General features: G+C 41.1%; 1 protein-coding gene across 3 annotated transcripts in view; it reads left to right on the top strand.

Annotated features, from left to right (window-relative positions):
- The window catches only part of LOC115661032, a 49,837-nt gene extending 27,102 nt beyond the window's left edge, over positions 1–22,735 (top strand). The window contains exons 7-14 of one of the 3 annotated variants that reach the window (XM_030583165.1): positions 3,915–4,594; positions 8,890–8,992; positions 10,378–10,496; positions 14,512–14,613; positions 16,624–16,669; positions 18,266–18,329; positions 19,185–19,247; positions 19,957–20,040. In XM_030583165.1, the coding sequence (XP_030439025.1) occupies positions 3,915–4,594; positions 8,890–8,992; positions 10,378–10,496; positions 14,512–14,613; positions 16,624–16,669; positions 18,266–18,329; positions 19,185–19,203 (1,133 nt within the window). In that variant the 3' untranslated portion in view covers positions 19,204–19,247; positions 19,957–20,040. Of the gene's footprint in view, positions 1–3,914; positions 4,595–8,889; positions 8,993–10,377; positions 10,497–14,511; positions 14,614–15,692; positions 15,865–16,623; positions 16,851–18,265; positions 18,330–19,184; positions 19,248–19,956 lie in introns of those variants that run through there. The other 2 variants (XM_030583159.1, XM_030583173.1) reach the window with 2 other exon arrangements.
- Positions 22,736–22,803: the final 68 nt, after the last annotated feature.

Raw genomic sequence — 22,803 nt, forward strand, 5'->3', positions numbered from 1 at the left:
CCATGAATTTTTAATCTAATCCCAAACACTTGATGCACTGATTATAATAGTAGAGTTAACAAAGCAGTTTCTTCATACATGGAGGAGGCATCAATAGAACAAGTGACTTTGGATAGTTCAGTTTGACAGATGGTTTCAATGCAAGCCTCTGATTTTTCACATAACTTTTAATTGTTTTCAGTCTGAAAGCCATAAAAGTCTAACCGATGCTGAAAATTTGATTGTTATAGATTTTTATTCAGAGGTTTGATTGTTGAAATATTGTGTATAATAAAATGGCAATTTTTCACTCAATTATGGTTTTTATGTTTTTGTTTGTGTAGATAGGGAGGGCTATTCAGAGGAGTAACTGGGTGTACAGGCATTTTGAGGCTTATGAGGGGAACTCCCCTAAGCCAATTTTGCTTAGGTTTGTTCCAGGTTTGCCTGTTAAGAATCCCAGTGTGAAAAGGGACACTGTCACTGAGGGGAAGAAAGTGGTCTTGAAGTAGTCATCTGTGGTTGATCAAGAAGCCCATTCTGCACAGAGTGTTTAGGGCCTGAGGCCATGGAGAGATGAGCTGTATCTCCTGTCTTCTTTCAGTGGCAGATTAGGCTGGCTCCTAGCAGTTCTAGCTAGTCTCTCTCAGAGGAACAGGAGACATAGGGCAGGCTGGGAACATAAAACTATCATGGCAAACCTACTTGTAGTCTTCACTTCTGGTAATGACTTATAGGAAATAGGTGGTGAATGTAGTACTGAAACAATACCTCAAATTGGCCCTAGAAGGTGCTGTGCTCCTGCAAGTGCCCTCTTTCATGGGGAAGTACAAATGGAAAGTCTGAGTACTTGTCACATGGTGTGTCAATAAAACTAGATTTGTATTTCCTACATTTTCCCCATCATCCGGATCCTTTGCCATCCTCCTGCACATTTGAGGAAAGTCATGTGTGCTTTCTTTTTGTTTGGTCATTTGTCACTTATATTGTACTCCTCACTTTCTGAATGCTTTAAGGAGTGTTTGGAAAGATTTCAGCTCTAAAAATCTGCTAATGATCCTGCAGAGCAAATCCTGCAGTGATTTTTTGACTCAGCTAATTTTTTATTATTCTTAAGGCTAAGTACATGACACAAAAAATGAAATAATGTTTTATTGCAGTGTAGACATACACTTAGGTGCCCTCTGATCAGTCAGTGCTAGAAAGGGTGTTACTACTGTTTTTCAGAGGTTATGATTTGAGAATGGAGGGGGACTGATCCATCAGAGCTGATAAAGTATGGCAGGTGTCGGAAGTGGAACTGAAATAGTTTTTGCATTTTGTTAGCATTGTGTATCTTCTATTGGAATGAAGAGATTGTATTGACACTATACCTTATTAACCTGGGCTTGTTTTGGCCCGCATTTACATTGGTGTAATTCAGTTCACTTGTTTCAGATTTACACTTGTGGATTAGATCCGAATTGACTCCATTTCATCCCTTACAGTTTATCAGTATTTGAGTGTTAATGATTCTCTAGTTACAGTGACTGTCACTGAAAATAAAGAGCAGGGAATTCTCTCATCCCCCTCCTCAAGTAACTGGGCTGCAACGACTACAAGATGGTTTGTGTGACCCAGGTACCAGGGAGGGGGGGTTACAAGGAGCCCTGTTTGTACAAGGGCCCCAGTAGCTTTCCCCTCCCCTCCGCCCCCTCCTTTCTGAGCCGGGCGCCAAGCACCAGCCAGCAGCGCTCAACGTTGAGAACGCGCCGCGCGCGCCCGCAACCAAGCAAGTCCGGCGGCGGTCGAATGGCTGCTTTCCTCTGATTGGCTGGAGTGGTAGCCAGTCAAGGGGCTGAGAGCAGTAGGCCAATCGGCAGGCGCTGGTCATTCAGCCCAATGAGAACCCGAGCAGCGGCGGTTGGAAAGAGCGGCGGGTGCTGCGGCGCGGATACAAGGCTCGCGCCGCCTGCAGTGGGTAAGGTGGGTTTGCCCCTCCTCCCTCTGGGGCGCCGCGCAGCCGTTTCTCCGAGTTACCTGAATTCGCATTGGGCGCCTCCGTGTAGACGCGCGCTGGGGTGGAACTGGTTCTGTCGGCTCAGCAGGTGCTCGCGGGTGGGCTGCAGGAGCGGCGCTGGTGCAGGCGGGGCGGCCCCTGTGGGAGCTCGGGCCTGGCAGCGAGCACGTCCCCCCGGTTACAGAACCCGAGGCAGGAGGTGCCTGGAAGGCCCTGGCTGGGAGGGACACCCCGCTGCTGCAGCAGCAAGCAGGGGAGGGGCGGCGCCGCTCGGGTGTGTGGCGAGCCCCCTTGGGGACTTGCTGTCCACATGGCTCCTTATACCCGCGCTAGGCCGGCGTTGCTGGGTATGTGCGCTAGGCACCACTGCAAGGTAGAGGTCACTAGGGAGAGGCAGGGGCAAGGCCCAGCAGAGCCAGGAGCAGACCCCAGGTCTCCTGAGGCCCAGTCCTGTGTTCAAGCCACCAGGCTGCACTGCTTCTCAGCTTTAACTAAATCGGTGCAGCTCTGTGTGTAGACAAGCCCCAGGTTTAGCTAAATCAGTTCAAAGCAGACCTAAGCCAGTGCTAAACTGGTTGAGGTTCACCTTTGCTGTGGGCTTGCAGTGGTTTAACAGGACTGATTTAAAATTAATTTTGTTAAACCAGTGCAATTTCTTTCCTATAAAGAAGACCAGGGATGAGCTGGAGTTTGCACCAAACTAATATACAATTTACTCCTATTTCAAACACAGCTGGTGCAAACCCTGGGTTGCCCCCCTTGTCTGTTGTTTCAGGATCAGTGCTGGAGCAGCTACAGTGATGGCTGCGTCAGGGCTATTCCTAAACAGACAAGGCCTGCAGACTTGTGGTGTCTCCACTAGTGAGTTTAGGTAATGGCTATACTGTAAGAAACTTACGCTGGAAGCTGCACTCCTTGTAGTCTCCTATTTCTCTGCCTCCCAACTTTCTCTACATCTTTGCCCTGTGGCCTGAAACTCTTATTCACAGTTTAAGCCCAAAGATATGTGGGTTTGATTTCTTTTTTTAACTTTCCTTTAAGTTTGGAGGAGGCAGAAATTTTATAGAACGGTGGGAGTGGAGGGAAGGACACACAATGTTTGTTTTTAATATTTTTAACCCTCAAAGATGTGCTCTGGCGCTCAGAATTCAAACTTGTCCTGGAGAGTCCTCAGTGGTGATTACAGCCTTTGACATGTCTAAAGTAAAATGTTGATTAGTCATGGCAGTTGCCTGTTGTTATTCTTTAGGATGCTACTTGCTGTGGCAGACAATCCAGGAAGTCTGCAGCTCAGATTTTCTCAGGATCTTTCAAGTGCAATTCTGCTTTGAAAATTGACTGTAAAAATGGCATCATGAGGTTTCATGTTTAATGACTCAAGATAAAATGCTCATTTTATAAGCAACACCTTGATATTTCTAATTACAAGTCCTGCAAATTTATATTGGGGATTTAAAAACAGAGATGGGTTCTTCCTGATTATCTCAGAGCCAAAATGTTCTTCAGTCAGAATTTTGTCAATTTTAAGTTTAGTATCCTTGATCAAAGCCACAAATCTGTTAATCAGTGAACCAGAAGACAAGCCAGCTTTTCCACTATTATACTGGCTTTCCAGGGCTAACAACGCAATACACTTCAGTCAGTTAAGTAACTAGATTTGATTCTGAATACACAAGTAGAGCAGATCTGTTGAATAAGTAGGTGGCATTTTTACAGTATTTTTACTGAGTAGAACAGTATTTCAGATGGAGCTTTGTCTCAAATTATTTGAAAATAATTATACTTTTAAAAGTTATTTTTTTTCTTTCTTAGGATATTGTAACAAAGTACTGAAAAGTTTTCTTTAATCTTTTGTGTTATGGGGGTTAAAGAAAGTTAATTTTTTTCTTCACGTTTTCCTTTGACTATGTGTGACGCTTTTTACGACTGGGAGAAGACATGGAGACAAGGAAATTAGATGGAAGTTTCTTTAAAACTGCCCTGAATAAAGATGAAGTTGAAAATATTCTCAGTGAAATTAGTAATCTTAAAATGACTGAGAGAGAGAATGGCAAATACAATAAAAATAATGAAGTCAAATGTGAAAGCCTTTGTCCAGCTCCTCAGAACATTTGGTGTCTTGGTCTGCAAACTCCAAGAACTGCCCCAGGGATCCTACAACTGTTGCCATCTCAATCATCTGATTTTGTGGGAGAAGAAGATTACTCTTCAAAAAAAATTCCCAAATTAGGAGAATGGAGTATAACAACTTTTAAAGACAATATTATTCCAACAGGGAGAGAACTTCCTCGTACCCCATTATGCACAAATCAACAAGGGAAATTGTTACTAAAAGCTTTAAAGGATGATACAGTACTGAATGAGAGACATTCAACAGGTGTAGCTGGACCTAGTCATTCAGAATGTGAAACACTTAAGTTACAGATTGATGCTGACCTGCTGGAGAAACTTTTGAGGGAGGAGACTTCTGTAAAGACTTGTGCCTCAAATGCATGGGTTCACACTAGGAAAAAAGATTCCATTTGCCAATGTAAGCAGCAGCCTGATGACAACCACATCATCTCTGGCAATACAGAAAATGGCAAGGAGGTGGCACCACCTCTAGTTGAGGATGAGGTAGGATGTTTTCTTGCAGTTGCTTTAGAGATGTTATTGTGTCTTGTGCAATTAATGGTCTTATAAAATTATTTACCTGCAGTTTTAACTCTGTCATAAACATGCAACCTGGGGGAGGGGGAGGAATCCAGTAGTTCTGCAGACATGTGGGCATGTCTGTTGAAAACACTATTAAAGAGTTCGCTTTCCGGTGACCTATGAAATTTGACAATGTAACACTGAAACCCTACCAGTAATCTTAGTCTTTGCAAATCAACTCTATCAGTGCCAGCGGTCAGTTGTTTTCCTTTGTCTATAAATAAAAACCTGGTGGGAGAAGATGATCTGCTACTTCTAAAATCTTGAAGCACATGGGGCCAGATTATCTAAATGGGCACCTAGTGAGATTTTCTGAAGCTTCTAAGTGCATTAGTTGTCTAACTCCCACTGATTTGTTAAGCAACCTGCTTAAGAACTTTTGAAAATATCACATAAAATACCTTTGAAAATCTGGTCCATAGTGACTGGAAACAATCTATCAATTGATTTAACTTTGTTTAGTAAATCAATTTTAAATGAAAATGTATAAGCAAGTAAGTTTAACACACACAAGGTAGTTTTTATTTAACAAAACCAATTTTAAAATGCTGTTTACTTGCATTTAACTGAATTTTAATTGAATTCCAATTTCTAGTCTACAAGCAGTTTGACAGAAACCACTAGTAAAAAAAAACAAAAAAAAAAACTACAAAGGAAATGCATTATTCACCATTTTTAATGTTAAAGATTGTAAATTAATCTGAATAAATGAATGTTGTGCTATAATTGTTTAAATAGAATGTGTATATAAATGTAAAGTATCTTCCTGGTTAGCAGTAAGTGACAAATTTAGAGAGCTATATTTAGTTGCAAATCAATATCTTTTAATGGTTACCATACAATGAGAATGAACTTTTTCTTCAAGAAAACAACCAAAAAGTACAAATGCACAACTAAATTAAAATTTCATTATTTGAACCACTGTAATTTAAATCTGTCCAGTCTGATGATTTCAGTCTCGTGGTGGTGGTTTTGTTTTAGTACTTGTACCATCCAGTCTCTGGTGGAAGTTCTTCTCTGCTGAGAGGTGGAACCACTATGCAGTACACATCTTCTGGATTTGTGAGATGTTTTACTATTAATACTCAGTATTGTTGAATATCACTAAAATCTTTAGCACCATACTTGAAAATAAGGTTATTTTGATTATCTTCCTTACTCCAGTTCTAACATCCAGTATTTCTAGAGCAGTTTATATTTTGTCAAATGCCTAGACTAAATGATCAGTGCCGTATACCATTTTAAAGGTGGGATTACATGATCTCAGGTGAGATACACTGTGTTTACCAAGCTCAAGATTCTGAACACTAAAATCAGGCCAGACTTAAAGAGGGACTGAGTGGTATTTGAATATTAAAATTTTCCTCTGCTGTCTCATAAATTTAAAGGGATAATGGCAACTTGAAAACTGTGTCCAAAAATATTGTACTACTAGAGTAATAAATGACACACTTAGCTTATTAATGAAAAGCTGGCAACAGTGTTTGTACATCTGACAGCACGTTGTATAGTTTCACTTTTCTTTTGTAGTCATTTTTAAACCCTTGTTGAAAATATACTTAAACATAAATATGGAAGCTGAAAAAACCTTTTAAAAAAGTAAAAATCAAAATAAGATTTAAAAAAAAAATCTCAGCATATATCCTATGTTAGGAACTAGATTGTGTGTGTTGGTTTTTTTTTTCTTTTTTTTTAATTAGTTTTTGAAAGCAGTCAGGTTGATAGTATTCCTTTTATAAAAGCAAGACTTGGATCTTGACCAAGTTTAACTTTCAATTCATAGTATTAAAGTGTGCTTATCAGAAATTTAATCCAAAAGCAAGTTGGTTTCAGTAGGAAACCGGCATATTTGAATTTAAAGTTCTGAAGGTTTGTAGGATTGAAATAGAGTTGTAAACATCTCATAGTCTATTGTAACCAAGTATTACGCTCTTAAATTACTAGATTTATCCTTTTAGTACAAACTATGCGAGTTAACAGGCTAGTAACTGTAAAGTGACTGTTAGGATTTGTCACTCTCTCTCTCATAGTCTTATAGCTAGGAAGAGACTTATTTTATTTTAAATAAAATACCGTACATACTCGTTCATAAGCCAAATATTGTTGGTAAAAAAGTGATGCATCAAAGAGTGAGGGTCGGCTTATAAACGGGTCTACACCAAAATTTGATGATTTTAAACTCTATGGAATCATTGAATTGAATATCTAATACATTGTCGTTTTGTTTACCTGGAGTGTCTGCAGGCATGGAGCCCCTCAGCTCCCTGTGGAGGCAGTTCCCTGTTCCCAGCCAATGGGAGCTAAGGGGTTCCATGCCTGCAGACGCTCCAAATAAACAAAGCATCCCAACCCACCAGCGGCTTACCCTGGCGGGCCGGGAGCCACAGTTTACCAACCCCTGAAATATAGGGTCGGTTGATGAAAGGGTCATACAATTTTTGCTATTTTTACCTAACCATCTTGGGGGGGATCGGCTTATAAATGAATGGGCTAATGAAAGAGTATAAACGGTACATTAAATTGTTTGAAGTCCACACCACAGTTCTTCAGGAGTTTGTTGCATGTTTAGATTCTGATCCTGCATTTAGCTTGCGCAGGCAGATCTTTGTGCCCATGCAGAGGTATAATTACTTAAATAGGGCTTTTTTTGGGGCAATCCTTACTTCTGCATGGTGCCCCATTGAAATCAGTAGGGTGTAGTTGTTTAGAAAGTGCATGTTATTTTACAAATGATCTAAAACTGTTTGCAAAGCCCATGGCAACTTCCCAGATTGTCTTTAGATAGGAACTCTGCCATCTTTTGAAAACAAAAATTAAGAATGGTAAACCTCCTAAAGAGAATAATTCACTAGGAAAAAGTGATGTTTCCCAGGAATAAACATACTACTAAGGCAGAGGTGGGCAAACTACGGCTCGCAGGCTGCATCCGGCCTGCCAGCCATTTTAATTCAGTCCTTGAGCTCCCACTGGGGAGCAGGGTCTGGGGCTTGCCCTGCTCCGGCACTCCAGAAGGGAAGCAAGGTTGGGGGTGCTCCATGTGGGTCCTGGAAGCAGCAGCATGGTCCCGCTCCAGCACCCCAGAAGAGGAATAGGGTCAGGGGCCACACCATACAGCTCCTGGAAGCAGTGGCCTGGCCCTTTTGGTGCTCCAGCTGGAAAATAGGGTCGGGGCTGTGCCACAAGGCTCCCAGAAGCAGCAGCATGGTCTCCCCTTCGGCTCCTATGTGTAGGGGCTTCCGCTCTGCACACTGCTCCCACCCCAACCCCTGCAGCTCCCTTTAGCAGGGAACTGCAGCCAAGGGGAGCTGGAGGGGTGGTGTGTGCGGACGGGGCAGCTTGTAGAGCCACCTGGTTGTGCTGCCACTTAGGAGCTGGAGAAGGGACATGCCTCTGCTTCTGGGAGCTGCTTAAAGTACGCACCACCTGGAGTCTGCACCTCTGAGCCTCTCCCCGCACCCTTCCCCCAGCCCTGATCCACCTCCTGCTCTCCGAATCCCTCAGTCCCAGCCCAGAGCATGCTTCTACATGCCAAACTACCTCATCTACACCCTTAGCCCTCCCCCCACACTCCGCTCCACAGCCCGGAGCCCCCTCCCGCACCCTGAACTCATTTCTGGCCCCACCCCAAGCCCACACCACAACCTCAATTTTTTGAGCATTCATGGTCCATCATACAATTTTTATTCCCAGATGTGACCCTTGGGTTAAAAATCTGCCCACCCCTGTACTAAGGCATTTATAGCCATTATCTGCTTTCCACAGCCCATTTTGACTAATCTAAGGGCTTGTCTACTCGTAAACCGCTGAGCTGCACTGCTGTAGCACTTCAATGAAAGTAATACCTACGTCAGTGGGAGGGGTTCTCCAATTGGCATAGGCCCTCCTCTCCACCTCCCAGAGAGGCGTTAGTTAGGTTGATAGGCGAATTCTCCCATCAACCTAGTGCTGTCTCTTCCGGGGTAAGGTTGGTTTAACTGCATCGCTTAGGGATACACCAGCCTAATTTCTTAGTATAGACCAACCCTTAGGTAGACAGGATGGAGCATTCAGTGTGATAAAACACCTTTATGTTGGATCCCTGTATATTAAGAACCTGTTCCTGAATTCTAGCTATCTGTTCAACAGCGATGCAAAGAAGCTTATATTCTTTATGTATTCTATGAAGATTTTGTTTATGATTTACTAATGGTAAACATCTCTGGGTGTGCCCTTTACAGCAAGAATTACAAGAAATAGTTGAACCTCTGCAAGGTTCTCCAGTATCAAAGTGTTTCACTACTACAACAAACAGGAGAAGACTAAGTCAGATACCAGTTCAAGGCAAGTACTGGTTTTATTGTATGCATAGTTCTTTCTGTTTAGACATGCTTGTCCATTGTTTGCTAATGCGTGTGTTCCTAAATTGTATCACAATTCTCATGCAAATTTAGGATGTGTGTGAAGACCTCAGACTTTAGTAGCGCGATAACTTTCATTTAATCTTTAATATGCTTATTTTTATAGCTACAAGCTAACTTTAGACTATTTTAAAACGCAGGTTACATATGCAACTCTGGGTGAATGAGAGCACTAAAATTGCCTTTCTTGTTACTGTCATCAGCATACCTTGTTAGAACAAATATTAATACAAAACAACTAGAACCAGAACAAACTCAAAACAAAACTAAGCTAAATCAAATCAGTTGACCAAGTGCTGGACTAAGTAAATTACCTTCATTCTCCTTTGCCATTCAGAGGCGTTGTATCTGAATCTCTGTGAGGCAAAATGCTAACACGCAGTCTCTATTTTCTGATTTAAGCTTTTTTTATTTATGAACCATGCTTCCACAGAAGAGATGCCAACTGTGCAGTGTCCCACCAAATCTAATGGGGATATATGCAAACCCATGTATTTCCACATCCTTGTAACACTCTATATAATGGAAGTTGGAGAATAGATAACAGGAATTCTGTCTTCTCTTCTTTCCTCACCCTTTCTTGCCAGTTTCTTCACAATATATTTTATTGCTGTCCAGCCTTGTTTCAAATGATTTACAGGTCTTCAAACGCTTCCCAAGGAGACGCATCCACAGTTTAATAGATCTTTATTAGAAGCATTTTCCTTTTTGCAGTCTTTCTACCTATCCTTCATTCCATTTATCACACTAGAGTACAGCTAACTGTTAAAACTTGAAGTTCTGCTTTCTCTCACCCTCAAAAAGTTATGACAGACTGAAAATATTTCTGGCCTTGTGGCTTATTGGCCTAAAGCTCTTTAGTGATTATTCTTTGCAGTTTCTAAAAGAGGTGTCTGAGACAGGCAACACACTTTTGATTGTGGTTCTAAAGATAGATTAGCAGAATATCTTCACTTGAAATTCCCATTGCTTTAGTTTTCCCCCGAGTGCCATCCTCTGTTGCACCTGATAAGTGATTGGGAAGGAAGGCTTTGCTTTGCTTTGAAATAGTGTATTATGGAATACAAAGTAGACAGCTCCCTTCCTGTTTTTACCATGCTAATAAGTGACTTTTTGCTCACCTACTAATTGTCAGAGCCATTTAAGAGCTAAATCTTATTCCTACTGAAGTTGATGTTACTAACTTCCAGTCAAGACAGTGGCACCGCATCTGACCTGAAATTTGAGGCATATGCAGATATTTGGCAGTAGTGAGCCTCCATGTCAACTTCTGATTCTTTGAGAACTGTTTTTTTTGTATGTGACTAGGGCTGAGTGAGATGAATATATCAATGATGATTAACAGAATAAAAGGCTACCAATGCACTAAAGAAGATATGGAATTTCTTCGACACATGAAAAACCAAGAAAAAGTACAGAAATTGAAGGTAAGATTGTCTGTCTGTATTTTGGTCTCCATCTTAGAATGTAAGGATCATAAGGATCTGTTTAGTTGTCATTTTTTTTCTAAATAAACTAGGTAGAGAGCACATGGAACTATTGGTCACTTTGTAATAGTACACGTTTTTTAATCAGAAACCAGATTCTAAACCTGTGGTATCACTTTGCTGCCACACAGTTGTGCTCTTTGAGTGATTGCACATATGCATTCCACTCTTGGTGTGCTCCCCTGCCCAGTAACCGGGAATTTTTCCCTTAGGGTAGCTCAAGTGCCATCTGCTGCCCCTGCGTTGTTTTTGTTGTTGTTTTTTTGTAGGGAGAGGTGAATACAGTTTTAAAAATAAAGCAGTAGTGAGAGTCAGATTAGAGGATTGAATTAGAATATGGGGCCTTCCCATGGTTCAAAACCAGTCCAAGTTGTTACCATCTAATAGCAGTTTGTAATTTGTGTGAAATAAGTTTTTGGTCTCTAGCCAGTGGACAGGTAGCTCACAAGACCATGTGTCCTGGTACTAATTTTACTCCTGGGGGAATTCTGCGCCACTGTGCAATGCAGAATTTGTGCAAAATTTCATGGTTTTTCCCACAGAATTGGGGCTGCAGTGCTACTGGCCGGCCCGGTGGGGATGGAGCCTCTGCATGCTCTGGCTGACCGGCTTGATCCTTGTGGGCCTGGGAGACCTGGCTCTGGCAAAGAGTGAAGAAGGCCAGGGCCAAACCCTGTCTCCTAGTGGGACAGAGTTTACAGAGCAGAACCTGTACCTGGGCTCTGGGAGGGAGGAGAGTATGTGTCTGGGCCGGCAGCCCCACACAGCTCTCTCCAGCACCCCTCAATGGGGATTGGATTTGTGACGGGCTGGATCACAGAAACCCCCTTGGGGTTGCCAACTAATATGTCAAGACTACTTCTGCCCTTGCTTTCCCTGCCCTCCCAGCTTGGGACTTCAGTGCCCTGCCTGGTTTGAGCCAGACCCGCTGGCCTGATATAAACCCAGACCCAGGTCTGAACCACGTCCCCTAACAGCTGTAGGTTTAATTGGAGCAGGTTAAGAAGTATTCCTGTGTTTAACACTCAGAGTAGTTATTAATAGTTCCCAATCCTGCTGGAAAGGTATAACAGGTGGGGTTCCACAGGGGATCTGTTTTGGCAACAACTTAGATATTGGCATAGAAAGTACACTTACTAAGTTTTCAGATGATACTAAACTGAGAGGGATTGCAACTGCTTTGGAGGATAGGGTCATAATTCAAAATGATCTGGACAAATTGGAGAAATGGTCTGAGGTAAACAGGATGAAGTTTAACAAAGACAAATGCAAAGTGCTCCACTTAGGAAGGAACAATCAGTTTCACACATACAGAATGGGAAGAGACCGTCTAGGAAGGAGTACGGCAGAAAGGGATCTAGGGGTTATAGTGGACCACAAGCTAAATATGAATCAACAGTGTGATGCTGTTGCAAAAAAAGCAAACATGATTCTGGGATGCATTAACAGGTGTGTTGTGAGCAAGACACGAGAAGTCATTCTTCCGCTCTTCTCTGTGTTGGTTAGACCTCAACTGGAGTATTGTGTCCAGTTCTCAGCACCGCATTTCAAGAAAGATGTGGAGAAATTGGAGAGGACCCAGAGAAGAGCAACAAGAATGATTAAAGTTTTAGAGAATGTGACCTGTGAAGGAAGGCTGAAATAATTGGGTTTGTTTAATTTGGAAAAGAGAAGACTGAGAGGGGACACGATAGCAGTTTTCAGGTATCTAAAAGGGTGTCATAAGGAGGAGGGAGAAAACTTGTTCACCTTAGCCTCTAAGGATAGAACAAGAAGCAATGGGCTTAAACTGCAGCAAGGGCGGTTTAAGTTGGACATTAGGAAAAAGTTCCTGTCAGGGTGGTTAAACTCTGGAATAAATTGCCTAGGGAGGTTGTGGAATCTCCATCTCTGGAGATATTTAAAAGTAGGTTAGATAAATGTCTATCAGGGATGGTCTAGACAATATTTGGTCTTGCCACAAGGGCAGGGGACTGGACTCGATGACCTCTCGAGGTCCATTCCAGTCCTAGAATCTATGAATCTATGCTTTACTAAGGCTTCTTAGAAATCAAGCAAGTATATAGCCAATATTCATAACTTCGAACACAACAATGACACATGCATACAAACAGGATGAATAGATTCAGTAGATCATAACCTTTCCAGAGATACATTACATGGCATACGTAGCATAAAACATATTCCAGTTATGTCATTTATACATTCATAAGCATATTTCCATAAAGTCACAGGGTTGTCATAGGAGTTTCATTAAGTCTCTACTCCTGAGGGAATCATTTTTGTCGTCTGCATTGTTGACATACTTGCTGACAGGCATTTGAAATACATGACAAAAATAATTGAAACTGGTGTGATTATATTGTGTTACTTTGATGAATAAAATTTGCAGAATTTTAAAATATTGTGCACAGAATTTTTAAGTTTTTGGCCCATAATTCTCTTAGGAGTATGATTTGCACCCTTGTTAGTAGCCTCGGAAAAGAGGCTAAAGATTAAATGTGCACCCTTTTATCCTACATGCTGATCCCTGTGTGTCAGAACTGAAGCAAATTAGGGTAATTGGGAAAGCTTGCACTGCTCGTGCTCCATCTGTAATGGAGGTCTCCAGGGCTGTCAGTCTGGTGAGAGAATAAACTTTGTGAAAGAGCATAAACAACTAACTGGTTATAAACTGCTTGATCAATGTCTGCAGGATTGAGGTTATAGTAAGAGTGAGAACCTATTGACTTAGTATGGTTGTAAATAGGGACCGTGTTTTCTGGAAGTAGCTACTATTGCTGCATTTTTTCCAAAATAACTGTTCATTTCTATAATCAGTGATCAGAGGGAGGTGGGGAATGCAGGGTCACCACTCCACCACCTTCCAGATTTCTTCTTGGAGACACCTGGCTCATCCCCAAGGCACAGGGCCAAGCCTGGGGTAGAACTGACACATGGGTGGGCATACAGGGTCATGTGCCCACCCTCCAATTTCTGCCTAGAGACACCTAACGCATCCCCAGGGCAGAGGCTCGGGGCTGGCTGCTGTTGAGCCTTCTTACTGCCAACTTTTCCCCCTCCTCCCAGCATAGAGCTGGCTCTAAGTTTTCAGTGCCCAGTATCTGTCCACCACCTCTCCTGCACAGCTGACTTCTGCTCCCTTCCCCCAGCACACAGCTGGTCTGGCTCCAGTGCTCAGTGTCTGTCTCCCACCTCCCCTGCATACAGCTGGCCTGGCTCTAGCGCTCAGTGCTCAGAATCTGTCCCCCACTTCCCCTGCACAGCTGGCTATAGCCTTTCATATTGCAACACAAAACAATATTTTTTTGTATGAATATAATGCATATCCAAAATTTCCAGAACATACATCATATTTTAATTGCTGGAAAACCCTGGCTCTTGTCATAACTCTGCTAATAGTGAGCTTTTTGCACACAATCACACAGACTATTCACTGTAACTTTGGGTTTAAATAATTTAAAATATTATGGAATACCTTGCCAACTAATTTTCTGTTGAAATCACTTGAGAAACTAATGCCCTGAAAAGCTGCAAGGCTGGAATAGAATTCAAAGGGTCATTTTGTCTGTAACCAAATATATAGTGTTTGTACAGTAACACAAAAATAAAGCTTGTAATTTACATGACTTAATAAAAATGGATATTGGTCATACTAGGGTGAGAGAGGCTGATGAAGAATAACTATAAATGTGTATAACAGAATAAGCAAAGTCATGTGCAATACCGACTAGTGAGGAACCAGCTCCAGTAGTTTATCTGATTTTAATTTCACATGGTAGTTTGGGTTTTGGTTTTTTTAATGAATCACAATGTTCCTAGAAAGAGTGCTCTATTTTTGCATGCTCCAGATTTTTTAAAAATTAATTTTTCATGAACTGGAAATGCTTTGTACTTTTATGTAGTACTAAAAGACATAATGTGTGTGATACTAAGATGAAAACTTCTTTTACAGGCAAAATATTTACATCTACAAAAGGAACTAACCAGCATGGTTCAGACAAAGGAGCTGCTATTAGCACAGCGAGAGAAAGTGCAAGAAGAGACTGTACAAATGGTAACTGGCCCACAACGTATAAACTACAATGCAAGATTAATGCTGCCAATTTTTTTGTTTCCTTTCTTCAGTTCAAGTAATAGTTTTTTATATCAACTCATTTAAAGTCGTCCCTGTTTCGTTATGTTGCTGATCAATTAGGGAACATGCTTGTTTAAAGTTGCGCAATGCTCTCTTAGAACCTTGTTTGGCAGCCACCTGCTTTGTCCACTGCTTGCAGGAAGAACAGCCCATTGCAGCTAGCTGGTGGGGGCTTGGAACCAGGGTGGACCAGCAGCCCCCCTATCAGCTCCTAGCTCCCCTAAATTCCCTGTGCTGCAGCCACCCAGCAGGCTATCAATCGGCATTTCAACTGTCCCTCCCCCCCACTGCCATGTGCTGCTCCTGCCCTCTGCCTGGAGCTGCTCCCAGGAATCTAAGCTTGCTGTGTAGGGGAGGGGGAAAAAGGGGGGGCTAACGTCAGGGTGTCCCCCTACTCCTGCATAGAGCAGGATGGGGACAGGACATGGCTCAGGACGAAGAGAGCTTGCTGGCCATACTTGCTGTGTCTACTTCCTGATTTATTTTTTTTTTTAAGACAGTGTACTTAGAGTGAGGTACTTAGAGGTGCATTGCCTCTTTTTCTTTCTCTCTGCCATGCTGTCTTTCCTCCCTCCATTCGTGCTGCCTTGGAGAGTATGAGGCTACATTAACAAAAATGTGTTAACTCTTGAGGGCTCAGCCGAGTGCTAGTTCATCATTTAGCAGTAAGGCATTCCCTGGGAAATATCCCACCTTCTGACTCCACCACCTCAACCAAGCTTCACAATCATTTCTGTGTACAGTATTAAATTGTTTAAAACGTGTGTGTGTGTGTGTGTGTGTGTGTGTGTGTGTAAACTACAGCTTTTTGTCTGGTGAAAAACATTTCCCTGAAACCTCCTCCTCTTTCTCTGCGCCCCCCCCCCCCCTTTTTACATTAATTCTTTATGGGGAAATACCATTGTTTCACTTAGTCGCACATTTCAGGAACATAATTACAACGTTAAGTGAGGAGTTACTATAGATAAGCCTTGTGGTTTAATGTTGTGTATTCCCAGGGTATCTTCCTATGTCTGCAGAGGGTGGGAGTTTCTTGTGGTACTGAACAGCAACCTATAGAAAACAAGCAACAGCACTGACAGTTCTCTAAAGAGTGGTTATGATTCAGGGACCCTAAAAGGAGTTGTGGCTACGAGTGCGGGTCGCTTAAAGGATATGAAAAACTTTTGGGTAGGTGTGTTGTGATCTTTGTATTTCATAAGTTATGCAGCATCATGCTGGATCAGAACTTAGATATGGGAGGTCTTCTAGAAATACCTGGATGATGCAGGAAGTAGTGTTTCTGATTCAGAAGTGACCCTCTTCATCTGAATTGGTTGCTATTGAACCAATGAAAAAGCATGGTGCTAGTGACCTTTATGCTGGTGGAGATGCTGCTTTTCAGATAAGACATAACAAAACCTGACCGTTTTGTGGTCATTAAAAATCTCCTGACTCTCTTTACACCAGTAGGAGTATTAGCTTAGTATCCTGACCAAATTCTAAATTTAGTAACTTTTTCTGAAGTTCCTCTAAACAGTTAAGGAGCGCTGCTGTTAAACTGGTGCTATGTTCCACTCCAGAGGTAGTCAAGGAGATATACAGCCTTCGCTTATAAGCTTTAGCCAATTAACATCTATAAAGCATTTTGTGTAAAAAGTGTTAATTCCTTGGTCTTAATGCATCTTTGTAAATCAGGTAAGATTGTGTGTAGTAATACAAAACATCTGTTTGAGTTTACCTAAGCGGTTATGAAACAAGCCTACATAATGGCTTGGATTAGACCTATTAGTATGAGTTTTCATGGAGTGTTTTACTGTACCAGTATCTTTTAACCAAGAATATATATCTGTATTCTAACATGAAACCTGTTGACTTGTGCAATAACTTTTTCATTTTTTTTTTTTTTTTTGCTGTTCATGAAACACTGGCTTTCTGCCTTCACTTCAGAAAACATCTTGTAATAGAACAGTCCAACTTGGAAGAGCCTTCCTGGGTAAGAAAATGGATCCTGCCGCTCTCGAAGCATTGCCACCAAAAGCTGTGCTTGGGCAGCTGAATCCTGTGAAACTGCAGCATGTTCAACAGCAAGAGAAGGCTGAACTTCAGGCACTTACAAAAGAGCTAAAGAAGTTAAAACATTCCATTGCCCAACTGCCTCAGAAACAGGGAATAAGGTAGAGGAAACCAACAGGTTTAGAGAATTTGGGGGGGGGGGGGGATCTTTTTCTAATTTATACGCTTAACTGCAACTTCGTGCTGTAAAAACACACCATGACTAGCGTAGAACTGTGGTATAATGGTAGGCTGAAACTTAAGCTTAAGCTTCCCTTTCCTGTGGGGGACAGCCCCCCCCCACCCAGTTTGAGGACTGGGAACCTTAAGAATCATAAGAACGGCCATAGTAGGTTAGAGCAAAGGTCCATCTAGTCCAGTGTCCAGTCTTCTGACAGTGGCCAATGCCAGGTGTCCCAGAGGGAACAAACAGAACAGGTAATGATCAAGTGATCCATCCCCTGTTGCTCATTCCCAGCTTCTGGCAAAACAGAGGCTAGGGACACCATTCCTGCCCATTCTGGCTAATAGCCATTGATGGACCTATCCTCCATGAACTTATCTAGTTCTTTATTGAACTCTGTTGGTCGTGGCCTTCACAAAATCCTGTCAGAGAGTGCCACAGATTGACTGTGCATTGTGTGCAGAAATAGACAAATTATGCAAAAGGAACTATCTCCATATTGAATTGATGTCTGAACGCTGCATTCCAGTCCTAACATGGTGTCTGTTCAGTGGTTGGGAGTGGAGTTTAGCAGCTGTTAGTGTATGCTTTATACTGGAAGATAGGAAATGTCACAAGGCTATATTTGTTTGTTTGGTTTTTTTAAGTTTCTTTTTCTGTCACAAAAACGTTAGGGGCCAAACTGTAGTGCAAGGAAGTTGCTGCATAAATTCCCATTGATTTCACCGTGCCTGTCTCAGAAGAGGTTGCCCAGTTCTGGAGCTCTAATTTCACATAACTGCATGCTCAGTTAATGTGCATATTCAAGCACTCCTCCCAAGGCTCTGCTCAAGAGTTGAATGGCATTGCATTTACTTAAACTTTTGCCAGTAACTCAAGTAACCATTGGTTGGACTGATCTGAGTTCCATGCCCAGGGCTAAGTGGAATTACACCTGCTACCTAAAAGTGAACATGATCTTTAACTCCCGTTGACAGTGGTGGCAAGCATGCTGAGGGGCAAGCATGCAGAGTGTGGTTGAGCATACTGACTGCGCTAAATGGCCTTTGAACCTTATCTAAGAAGCAGTTTGCCTGTTCTTATAGCTGCTGGTTAAGCTGCATTGATTTTATTGTGGCTTACAACCACTAATATTTTTTGATCAACCCAAAAAAACTCATTCACTTCTTTAAAGGGTTTAGCCGTAAGCTCATGTACAATACAAATTCTTAAATGAACTAAATCATTCCCTTTTCATCCTTGTCCTCCTGCATGTCAAGACCAATTAATTTAGAAGGCTGTAATTCCATAAAGGGGTTCTGATGATCAGAAATAGGGAGCATAGTAGGAAATATTAATATGTTTGTCTTCCAGGCTGGAAAGAGAGTCTTATAAACAACAGATACAGGAAGCGAAACACAGAGTACAGAAAGCACAAGTAAGCTGTTATCTTACTGCCTATAGCCCATCTTCCTAGTAAGTCCCTTGTTTTTCTAGATCACTGTGTGCAGAACTTTAAAAAAATAGAAACTGGGATACAAGTCCAGCCTATGGAACAGTTTTGGGTGCAAGATGATGAGGAGGCAGTGGGTTTATGAAGAAAAGATGAGGCTTGGTCCACAGAAAGTGGGTGACTGTACTTAGTGGGGGCAAGGATTGAAGACCCGTTTATGCACTCACTTTTTCAAAGCTTGCAGGTTAAGACTACAGTTTTTTGTAAGGGATGAGGGTAAAACTGCTTACTACAGGTAGAGGCTGTGCAAGTCTTCTACACAGCTTTCAAGAATGTTCTGGTTAAAAAATAAATCTGATCCTATTTGGGTAGCTCAGACCAAGCTGCAGCACCTACAGTTGCTAGTTTGTGGGGGAGCCTCAACCTAGAATTGTAGAGGAAAGCTTTGAGGCTGACAGTGGTGACAAGAACAACTAAGTTATGGATTGTTCTGGATTGGTAACAAATTTGGTTGAAATTTTTCTTCTGCATGGAAAAACCTTTTCACTCTTCTCTACAGTGGGAGTCATCTAGTGGTGCAGATCATTTGTGATCTGTGACTACACAAAGTGCTCACAATTTGCTTTCCAGTGACTGCAGAAGATACCAAGAAAACTGTCTACACATGGATATTTGAAATTCCAATAATAGCTGGGTGCTCCTTTTGGTATTTAATCTGTAGAAATGCTGATACATTTCTGCCCCACTCCATTCCCACGAGCTGCTGTAGTCTGTCAATGGGATTATCTGCCTAGAGTGTACTTAAACTGTTATGTTTTTTTTTAATTTATTTTCTACCAGGAAGATGTGGAGAATCTGAAGTGCAAAGTTAAAGCAGCACAGTCGAAACTAGCAGCAGTTCAGGTCAGTCAGGCATAAGGGTGCAATGGTGTGGTGGAGTAGAAACAGACATAGCATGCTATAACGATTGGAAGTCAAAAATCTGTTCTAATGGGTCAGTGGCCTATACTGCTAGGTGAATGCTATGCACATACATTTCTTTAGGGTGAACTCACCCTAAGTATGGGTGCTCAGATATCAGTGTGATGGGTGAAGTAATAGTAACTATAGCCTGCGTTTTTCTATTATTCTGCTGCACACACACCCTCCCCCCCATCACTTGGCAGGCTATTCCCTTGGGACTCTCTCACTGATCCTAAACCAGATGTATATTGATAAACCTTAGCTTGACAATGTAGTGTGATGTTAACTTTCAGGATGATTGCTTTGGAGTGGCAGCAGGCTCACCATCCTTCTACCTACACTCCCCATCTGGCTCATTAAGTATGGGATGGAGGCTAGGTTGAAAGCACTGAAGTGCACGTACAATTACTAACATAAGCATCCTGGACCAGTTTGCATGATGTTATGATAGAGAAGTCTCACTTCACAAAGAAAACCCTCCAATCAACTGTCAAATTATCTCAGTTACCAGTGCTTAACTATGAGTCTCATCTGCTGCCCCAGAGAAGGCTCTGAAATACCCAAAGAGGGCAAATATGAACAATATAGACTCTACATCTGCTAGTCTTTATTTGTATTATAGCTAATCTGTATGTATTCTCCTTTTTAGGCACACCTGTGTGATACAAGAGTTGAAATAGAGAAGTGGCACACTTTGAAAGAGAAGACAACTGTTTCTCAGCCACTAGAGAATGCCCAAGATTCTGTCAATGATTATCTTAAAAGAAGACTTAACAGAATCTTGCGAAGAACAGATCTCTTTTTAGAAAGGGAAAAAATAATTGAAAGACTTAGTCTTTTGCAATGAGACCCCCCCCTTGCAAAAATCTGATTGCTAGGTCAAAGAGGCTTTTAGGGCTGCCACTGTACATACAGATCTCTCCCTGTTGGGCACCTGAGTTTTCCAAATTCTGTAACCTGTCTGTGTTGAAAGTGTGAACAAATCTGCAGTATTAAGAGATTAAGATACAGCCAGAATCATGAAGATAAAATTTGGGGTTAATGGCTATTGGGAGTCCTGTATGTGAAAGTTGAGTTTTAAATGACACTGTAAATACAGGTTTTTTTCTGTTACTGTTTTCAAGTAAGGAAACTAAGGTGTTCAAACCACTGGGTCTGAAACAGTTAATCATAGTCACCTAGGAGAAGGAATTAAAGGCTTTAGGAATTTTGCACACTGGAAAGAGTTAAGCTGAGTTAAATTATTCTTTAATAATCCTGGTGTCACTTTGTATCTAAAATTAATTCCTAGGTAAGATGGGTAGTGCTTTGTAATCAATCCCCCCTTGTGTACAATGGTGGGGTGGGGAATCAAAACAGTTTAGGGAAAGGCTACTTGTTTTAAAGCAGGTGCTAATAAGTTACTAATGCCTCAGAGCAGGATTTCTAGTTACATTCAGCATATTAAAATAAGTTTTTACAAAATGCACAGCTAATGGAAATAGTTTCTATTACTGAGTTTGTCTTAATTCTGTATCAGGGAACATGTTTGTACATTTATCTAAACTGGCATCAGCCCCCTCTTGTTAAATGTATCATGGAAGAACTAGATTCACCAAAAAGTAAATACATGTTGTCACATGAGTAGATGCTACACTAGCATCCTACAAAGAATGGAGGAAAGAGCAACTTAGAGGCATAGGCCAGAAATAGTGTAATGGACTCCCAGCTTTGGGTTAACAGAGCTAAAAATGACTCCACCTTACACAAGCAGTATGCAAGCCATTCAAGTATTAGAGTCAAGAAAGACAAGGGTACACGCTACTCATCAGTTCTACATAATCATTCCTGAGCATGAGACATATGTACAATTTATTCAAAATACATAAAAATCTCACTGTTTATACAATCTAAAGTCTAGCAATATATACAAATACAGAGTAACTACAGTACAGGCTGAGGTAAAGTACATTCTGGGAGAACAGAACAGCCATTTTCATAGTCATTACAGTGATTTTTTGCTATAGAATAAAGAACTCCTCAATGTACCTCTGGTTTTACTGTACAGGGGACAATGCCACATGTAGTTATGCATCTTACATTCAGTTAAAATCTACAATACAGGCCATTAGCTCAAGTTTGATGCTGAATTGTATGTTAGGCACATAATCCTGGCATGGTAAAAATGACTAAAATAAACATGTTTAATTTGAGCAGATGTACAAAGATATTTCATGCAAGAGGCAGAGAGTAAAAGTGGCAAAATCAACTTAAACTGAGCTTTTGTAAACCTGGAAAGAGAAGTATAAAATATTTTGGGTGGTTTGTTTTTTTTTAAGACAAACAGTAACAGCTTCATCAACTATTTTATAAACAAACTTACTGGACGGGAGGGATTTTGTTTCTATATGTTTTTCTACTGAAATTCTGATCTGCCTTAAGAAATTAGTGCCTTTGAATAAATTCCCTTGTATTTATGTGCTATGGCTGGGGTAAAGACATGTTAAACCCCACTTTCCTATGGCAGCTGGTTAAAGCACATCTTTACCTTTTTCCCTGCACCACTCTGAAGTTACTGTGAAATAAGCTCTGCTAAGCTTTTTCTTTAAAAAAGGGTCATAATTTCTTTTGGCTAAAGCTTTGATCTCAATTTTGACAATTCACTTGTTAAATTTATTTCAAAGCACTGATGTGCGCAGATTGTCCATAGGTAGCACTACAATATTTTTTTTATCCAGAATAAGTTTGTCAGATGCATTTAAGAGCTAGAGTCTCCAAACTTTAAAAACAAATACATTTAGGAAAATACCAGATAGAACAATCACCAGCTGTGGGAATTTTAACAAATATTTATGTAATCCTTTCATTAAATAATGGACTAGTACAAATAAGTAATAGGGCCAGTAACTGAAACTTTTATTGGAAGGCAGAGGCTTGTAGGCCACTGAGACTTAAAATATTCACATTTAGAGGCCAATCCTACAAAACTTTATTCTCATCAGTAGAACCAGTCACATGAGTAAGAGTTTGCAGGATCAGGCCTTAAAACACAGTGCACATAATTCCAAATGGTTACTATCACAAATGTGATTACCTCAGTAACGGTAGAAAAATAACTTATGTATCACATTTTTGTAAAAACTCAGTATCAAGGGAAAAGGCAGAGTAAAGCTTTCCAATTTGCAGCAAGAATGAAGACAGATACTACTAAATACAATTGTCTAACATTTGAGTTTGGCAGTCACCTTTACCAGCATTAGTTTATATCTATATTTAGTAGTTGTACGTCCAATTATACAGGCCTTGGGTAAAAAACAAGGCTCTTTGAATCAAAAGAAAAGTCCATAAAACTGGGCTACTGTGTATGTAAGGATGTCACCTTTATAAACCTTTTCAGTAGCCTCCCAACAGTACCATTATACTATTAAAATAAAGCTATTTAAAGAAGATTTTCACTAGTCACCATTATTTGTTTAATCAAAACAAGGTATGCGATGTTTCTACAAGATAAATGTCT

This window comes from Gopherus evgoodei, chromosome 1, assembly GCF_007399415.2.
Source record: "Gopherus evgoodei ecotype Sinaloan lineage chromosome 1, rGopEvg1_v1.p, whole genome shotgun sequence".
Lineage (NCBI taxonomy): Eukaryota > Metazoa > Chordata > Testudines > Testudinidae > Gopherus > Gopherus evgoodei.